Source organism: Calonectris borealis, chromosome 7, assembly GCF_964195595.1.
Source record: "Calonectris borealis chromosome 7, bCalBor7.hap1.2, whole genome shotgun sequence".
NCBI classification, from domain to species: Eukaryota; Metazoa; Chordata; class Aves; order Procellariiformes; family Procellariidae; genus Calonectris; species Calonectris borealis.
In genome coordinates this window covers 11,621,720-11,629,143 of record NC_134318.1, presented here as the reverse complement: position 1 = coordinate 11,629,143, position 7,424 = coordinate 11,621,720, and the positions used below count along the sequence as shown (strand labels likewise).

Genomic DNA, 7,424 nt, shown 5'->3' with positions numbered 1-7,424 from the left:
TCTATAATAAAAGACTTCATAGCAGCTTCTGACATTAAATCTTTGCAGAGAGATTCTCTGAGAAAAATTTTTCTGTGAACTTTAAGCAATTTAGCAAAATGGAGACTGGCACTGTTTGAATGCCTGGTTTGCTGTGATTATGATAAATACCAGGAAAGGCACAGAAAGAGAGGGTTACTGATTATTTTCTCCTCCAAGACAGCAGTTTCAATTCCCTTTTGTCATCTCACTTTGCAGTACTGAAGATGTCCTGGTTCTGGTTTTATCTGCCTCTCCATCTTCTCATGACGGCTTGCTTATGTCATTCCATAAAAGCACCCACCACTAGTTCCCAACAGAGCTTCAAGACCGATCTCTTCAATTTCTACCACTCCCTGATACTTGCTGATGGTAAGGAAACTATAATCCACCTGCTGAAGGACATACCTAAAAGGTAAGAGCAAATCAGCCACTCCTATTCTCAGATACTTCCCTATAACAAGCCAAGAATTGCTATGCACCTGCAGAGCTCTATCGGTGTCCACTGAATTTCCAGAGAAATGCCCCATTGCTGTTAAGCTAAAGTGTCATTACCTTGCCCAGAATCTGGAACAACCCTCTGAGATGAGGTTTAGATTCACGTACGCATTTCAGGCAGCCATCTGTGGTGTTTGTCAGAGCAGGAGCAAAGCTGATACAGATCAGGCGGGCTCCAACAGCAAACAGTCATGTCACATAAACAGCCTGGCGTCAGAACTGCAGAGACACATTGGCCATCCTACATTCACTGTAAAAGACAAGAATTTTACCTAGCAGATTAACTATCCCAAAAATCCACAGAATATCTGCACAGACTTTTTTTCTTATCAGAAAAACTTCTGCCAGTGTCCTGCATGCTGGAAGTGTTTTTGTTGAATGGTACTAAAGCTTGCTAAGATCAAAAGTGCTTTGCATGCAGAAATTCCACAGATTCTTCACTTCCCCAAAATATCTGCAAAGTTTTCTGCCATATCTAGATATGTAGGTGATCTAGATATTACAACTGGCATTGCATCTTGGGTAGCAAAGACTGATCTGCTTGTTTAGGAAGAGACACACTTCAAGTGGTTTAATCAGACTCCACTTTGGACAGCGACCAACACATACAGATTTTGACATCCACCCGAGCAGAGTAGTCACGGAGCAGAGAGCGAGCCAGACGGTTCCGTCTCGATATGCATGGCACAGAAAAACTGGCACATGGCACACGTTATGTAACGTGACGATGCTCACAAGAGCAAAACCAGGAGCTCTCCTTGTTAAAGGAAAATGGGTATTGAAATCTCAGAGAAAAGTGAGTTTTGCTGTGCTCTGGTGGCAGAACATTAAGATTGCAATTAGGAAGCAAAAACTCCTTCAGTTTAGATGATCAGGTAAGGACCTTATGAACCCCAGAGTCATCCAAACAGGAAACCAAGAGATCACAATTTTGGCTGAAAGTAACACTGAAGAATGTGGAGCTGTTTCCAGTGAAGCTTCACCCTGGCCCAGTAGCCATATCCTGAAATTAAGCCAGACCTCTAGGTTGACATGATCTATCCGTAATGACTAGGCTTGTCTCACCAATGAACAAAAAACCTCGAATGGCCTTCATTTAACTGCAGAGTGACTGACCCAAGTCCAAATATTTCTGGGGCTGTATACAGCCCATATATACCAAAACAACAGAAATAAACAGAAGACCAAAAGGAGTGAGACAGGAGGCTGGGCTTTCCTCTAAATAAGCAGGAATCAAAACCTGACTGAGTAGACTGATGTTGCTTTGTACTCACGCACAGCAGCCCCTGTCATGAAGGCAAGTAAGTTAGAACCGGCCTGGATGAAACTGTCATTGACATCTGATAATCTTCAGGATTGGCTAAAACTATTCTGTTATATCCACTTCATCTGACACCCAGGAAGACCTAGATATGCAAGCGCATATGAGAGAGTATATGCTTGAAGAGCTTTCACTGAACTCCAGTCAGGAAATCCTGGGAAAAAGCATACCAAATTCCTCAGAGTTAGCCAACGGGTGGTTATCTGGAAGGCAGCCAGTTTATCACACCCATCATCCAAAATAACCAGGTAATTATAAAGGTATGATATTTACCTGAAGTATGTTAAAAATCAGTGGGAAAAATATTGCCTATGTTAAGCAGATAAGACTTCCAGCAATGTTTGTGTATTAAAAAAAAAGAGCATGTATTCTTCCTACAGCTGAAGATTTCAGACATTCACCATCCCCTTGTGTTGACGGGGAACGGTCGTTTCTACCCCCAGTGGGCTGACACACATCAGAAAGGCTGATTACAAGGAGACTCAGGGCAAACTTGAATTTCCTGACACTTCCCCTCTGGTTTTAATCCACATTTACAGGTACTACTTTGTTTTGGAGGAAGGCAGAGCCCTTGCACCTTTCTCAATAACAGTGACCCCTTGTGATGTTCCCATCGAATGGAGCATATTTGTGCACAAGGCTTCAGCAAGTTTCCTTGGAAAAGCAGCAAGAGGTAAGACCCTCGGTCTGCCCGAGCAGAGACAGGGAAAGCGTAAGTTATTCATAAGGAGTTCTTATGGTCTTACAGGAAATTCCCCACAAGCTTAAACATCTCATGCTTCTCTCTCCTGTAAACTGCCATGGGCTGAAGAAGACATCCCTGTCTCCATGGGTGAAATGTGGGAGCCCATGGATTTTTTCATCAACTTAAATTAAGGATTACATCTGAAAAAGTCAAAATCACAGGGTAGTATTTGGGAACAACACTGGGTGTTCGTGGATCAGCTTCATAAGCCGTTTGTACTGGACCAAACGTGGATCAGCTTCATAAGCCGTTTGTACCAGACCAAATGTCCCTGTGCTGTCTCAGCTCTTTTTCTGTGGCTTAAGCCACTTGAACCAGTCATTTTGCTCCCCACAGTGATGTGCAGAAAATTTACCCGTTTATTTTTCTAGGAATACCATGGCAGTTGGCATTATGCTGCCTTTAGCCCAAGAGGAAATTCCATTCTCTTTCATGATTTTCTGAATTAATTTTTCAAACTAAAATCTGAAAGTTGCCCTTAAGTTCTTACCTGCCAGGCAGGTACACCTGACTGAGGAGTTCAAATAACATTCCTTTGAAGTAATAAATTTTCTCTCTTCGTAGGAGACAGTCAGTGGCACAAAACTAAACTGAAGAAAACTCCTTTCATAGAAAGTATGAGTCTCCTTGAAGAGAAGTACCCAAAGAGACAGCCATAGGAAGAATTGTAGGGACATCAGGCACAGTATAACTCAAGCTTTTGCAAGTTGTGGTTTTATAATTACTTTCTTTTTGAAAACGTAATTCTACAACTGCACTGCTAAAATAAAAGCTACTCAAATTTTATTTTAATAAATTGCCAGTAGCAAAAAGTATTTTTAGTTATAAATATTGTTTTCAGGAAGAAAATAGGATGTTCCCTGACATATGAAGCATAAAACCTATGCAATGTGCTTTATTTCATGTCTGTTAAAACAAAAGTTACAAGTCTGCTTTTTGCCTGCAGGTGATCGTGATACACATGAAGTCTCAAAATCTCAAAAGGCTTCAAGCATGGTGTCCATCATTTTTAACTATAAGGGAAATTCTGTAGAGACTTACATGGGTATGTCTTCTCATTCTGCCCTTTATATGCTGGAGTTCTTATCCACTGAGCGAGACACACACATTACTGTGTACTTAACAACTGACACAACATCTGGGCACCTCTATCCAGAACTTCCAATGGATCCACGCATAGATGTTATTGGCATTGGGCATACAACAGTGACTCTGACCTGGAAACACAGTCCCTCTGTCTTGCAACATAGAGAAAACATCCAGTACTGCCTTCTAGTTAATGAAAAGCACAACTATAAGAGCTTATGTGCTGCTGAGACAGCAATCAGATCCTCTGGAATGAAACTGCCACCTACATTAGCTTTGTCTCTCTCTCCGTACCTTCTTGAACCGCAGCAGGTGATGATATTGTCCAACAGTGAATTAAGCATCATCAACAAAGCAAGTAGTGGGGAAGTCAGGCAGATATGCATGGGTACCAAGAACACTTACACAGTGCCCAATCTCAGCCCCAGCACTCAGTATTACTTTGACGTTTTTGTTGTCAATCTCCTCACAAATGCCAGCGCTGCTTACACCGGGACATTTGCAAGAACCCTGGAAGAACCTGAACCTAAGGTGATGGAGCTGAAAGATGGGAAAGTGACTCAGGTTGTCCTGGATGGGAAAAAACAGAAATTCTACAGTCTGCAGTACCAAGCGAGGCACAAGAAAATACAATTCACCTTTCAGTTGTGTCGTGGCCAAGTACGGGTTCACATAACAAAGAATGGTAAAACAGTGGCATTGGAGAACATCTCAGGGCTGAGGTATTTCTCACTGAAGGGAAAGCTGCTGGACACATATTTGGTGCAGCTGAGGTCCACAGAGGTGACTAACTCTTCTGTGAAAGTACAGGTGTCCCCCCATTTCCACAAGCCCTTATTCCCACTTCTTCCAGAGAGCTTAAAAATCAAGTCCTTCAGTAAACTGAGGACCTGCAACTCTGTCACCATTGCCTGGCTAGGAACACAAGAGGAGAGCAAGTACTGTGTGTACAAGAAAAGGATTGAAGAAGATCAGGTCTGGATGGAACTGCGGAGTGCAGACAGGTGCTCTGGACCTGAATCTCGGCACAAGTCAGAGAAAGTGCTGTGCAAGTATTTCTATGATATAAATCTCCAGCGAGCCGTCACCACAGAGACCATCCAAGGGCTGGATGCGGGGACGCTTTACTTGTTTGATGTTTATCTCTTTGGGCCATCTGGCATCCCTGTCAGATATCACAGCAAAGTTGTGAAGACCAGAAAAAAATGTTGAAGGTTTTAAAGAAGTGTTTTGAAGTGAGTGAATGAAGTCTATTATCAAAATCTATGCCAATCCATGCCATAGCCCGTGCAGTTTAAAATACGCTGACTCACAAAAAGTTTAAAGCCATGAGATTCTATGGAGGAAACATCTTAGCTGTCTAGATCATTATACTTACTTTTACACCTTCTTTCCTGTATAAACTTTTTTCCCCTCAGCTGTCTCATTCAGACATCAAAAACAGACCTGTGAAACAAGTCCATGCGCATGGAAATAAGATACCCACAATCGCACCCATGAGAAATAGACTGGTTACCTAAAATGCTTCTGAAATCCAATATAGAAGTGATGGGAAATGCCTCTCAAGAAACACACATCATTATTTTAAAGTCCCAGAGAGTTTTCCACTTTGTGTAACTCCATCAGCTAATGAGGGACAGAGAGAGCAGCAGAAGTCAAGCTGCTCTTGAGAAACTGAACTTCCCTGCTGCCTGAACAGGGATGGAGACAAAAAGAAATGAAAAAAGCAGTGGAACCGGTGTAAAGCTCCACAGCTTGATTAAAGCAGGCTGAAATACGTCTTCCCCTATTACCTGCATGTTTGCTTGGCGTTCATTTCTATAGAGAAACTGTGCTTGGTTAGAAACAGACAAAATTCAGGCCAGGAACTGGCTCTGGATCCAGCTTTTCTGGGGAGTATACAAATATACTGCTGTGCTGCTGCCTATTGAGGAAAGCAGCAAGTAAGGAATCTTGCCATGGAAAGGAGGTTTTTATCTATAGTCTCTGATATCAAGCCCATGTCTATCACCATGTGACTCCTGAGTGTAATATACTCACTCTTTACATCCTTAACCCAGCCTCTATCAATGAATGTGTTGCTGTAGGAAAAATTAAATGTGGTTTTCCTATTAAATATCATGGAGGAAAAATATTTATAGTAAAAATCCTGACAAACACTTTGTTGTCTTGTTTCCTTGATTACCTTCCTTAGATGACAAGAAACATAGTATAAAAAAAATTTGAAAAAATTAAAAGTCTTCATTAAAAAAATCCCTTACGCTCAATTTCAATTATTAGCAGAAAATATTTTGCACATAGGTTCTTGGCAGGTCTGGAATTTACATGTAAAGAGACACGATAGATTCACTGACCCAGAGGTTGCCAGAGAAATCTTGCCTGCTGTAATTCTTTTTCCTCTACAATTACACTAAGCAAAGATATAAATGATTAATTCCATTATTGCATATTTCAGAAGTTTGCTTGCAATTCAGGGTCATCAAGGTTCTAGTTTACTCTGAGTAATTATTACCTCCAAGCAAGCTTGGAGACACTTGGTAAGGACTGAATCAGTCCCCTGTGCATACACAGAGGATTATGCATTTCCTGCTCCAAAGACTTTATAGCGTTGTGCACCCTGTACAGTGCACACTATACATTAGCAGACTCATTAGTCCCAGAAGCAGCTTCTGGCCTTCGCACAGGATCAGCTGCAATTTCTGGGCTTTGGCTAGGCTTTACATTCCTGCAGGCACTATTCTGGATTGAGCGGTGCCACAGCAGGAGCCGTGTGTTCTGTGACCTCCTCCCCACACTCTGCGGGCCTTTTGGCTAATTACAGGGTCTGGCAGCTGCACTGCCTTCTTTCCAAGGCAAGCTTTCTCTTCATTTTGCTCCTGCCAAAAATAGTCTGGACTCAAAGAGCAACAGAGGTCATCTCCACTTGGAAATCTTAATGTTTTCTTCTGCCTTCCTCCTCAATTTCAGGCATTTATATTCTGGATGAACTTCACTTAGATGCCCTACAAATGACTAATAACAACCATAATAATAGAGGAGGAACAGGAAGATCTATTTAATTACAGAATCAATATATTCTTAATCCACTGCCCTCAGCCTGTCAGAGCGTTAACCCTTGCTTTTGCCCTCTGTACACAAATGCCACAAAAAATGTCACTTGGAAGAGGAAGACACATTGGCAACCTTGCCTGATACCAGTGCCTCTACTGAAGAATACCTTTCACAACAGAACTGGCTTTAGACTTCCCAGCAAAACCTTGGTTTAGGGCTGTAGCCAAGAGGTCTGAGAAAGGGATAGAAGGACAGTCTGGGAGAGGGCAGAAAGAGCTGATCAGTCTGAGGTGGTCCATTAGCAAAGGCTTGGCGTAGCAGTGAGTTGACTGACAGTTAATCAGAATCTGGAGGGAAAGATGTGAAGGTTTGGAGGTCAGCAGATATTTCAGGGGGACTTTGAGAAGATGCCAAGAGGTTCTCTTCCTCCCAGCTTCATCAGCTCCTCTTCACTCCACCTCTCGCTGGCCATTGCCACAGGCAGAGGACTGGCTGAGGCAGAGGCCAGTGGGGAGCTCTGAAGACCACAACTTACTGCTCCTGCAGCCCAGGCTGTGACACAGCAGAGCAGTGACTACTGCTGCTGCTGCGAGGGCTGATGCTAGTCCCTCGCTCACAGGAGAAACTGCCACCCACACATACCAGTCCCTCCATCAACAAAGGCCCCTGTGCACAGGAGGGAGAGCTTGGCTATAGAGAGGAACA

General features: G+C 42.8%; 1 protein-coding gene across 1 annotated transcript; it reads left to right on the top strand.

Annotated features, from left to right (window-relative positions):
* Positions 1-245: 245 nt before the first annotated feature.
* LOC142084575 (protein NDNF-like) lies at positions 246-4,880 on the top strand. Its single transcript, XM_075155423.1, has 3 exons — positions 246-433; positions 2,377-2,510; positions 3,529-4,880. The coding sequence occupies exons 1-3, from the start codon at positions 246-248 to the stop codon at positions 4,878-4,880; spliced, it is 1,674 nt and encodes a 557-aa protein (XP_075011524.1).
* Positions 4,881-7,424: the final 2,544 nt, after the last annotated feature.

Coding starts and splice junctions, on each gene's coding strand:
- LOC142084575 (XM_075155423.1), top strand. CDS start 246: ATGTCCTGGTTCTGGTTTTATCTGCCTCTCCATCTTCTCATGACGGCT. Junction 434..2,376: donor CTGAAGGACATACCTAAAAG/GTAAGAGCAAAT, acceptor CCACATTTACAG/GTACTACTTTGTTTTGGAGG. Junction 2,511..3,528: donor CCTTGGAAAAGCAGCAAGAG/GTAAGACCCTCG, acceptor TTTTGCCTGCAG/GTGATCGTGATACACATGAA.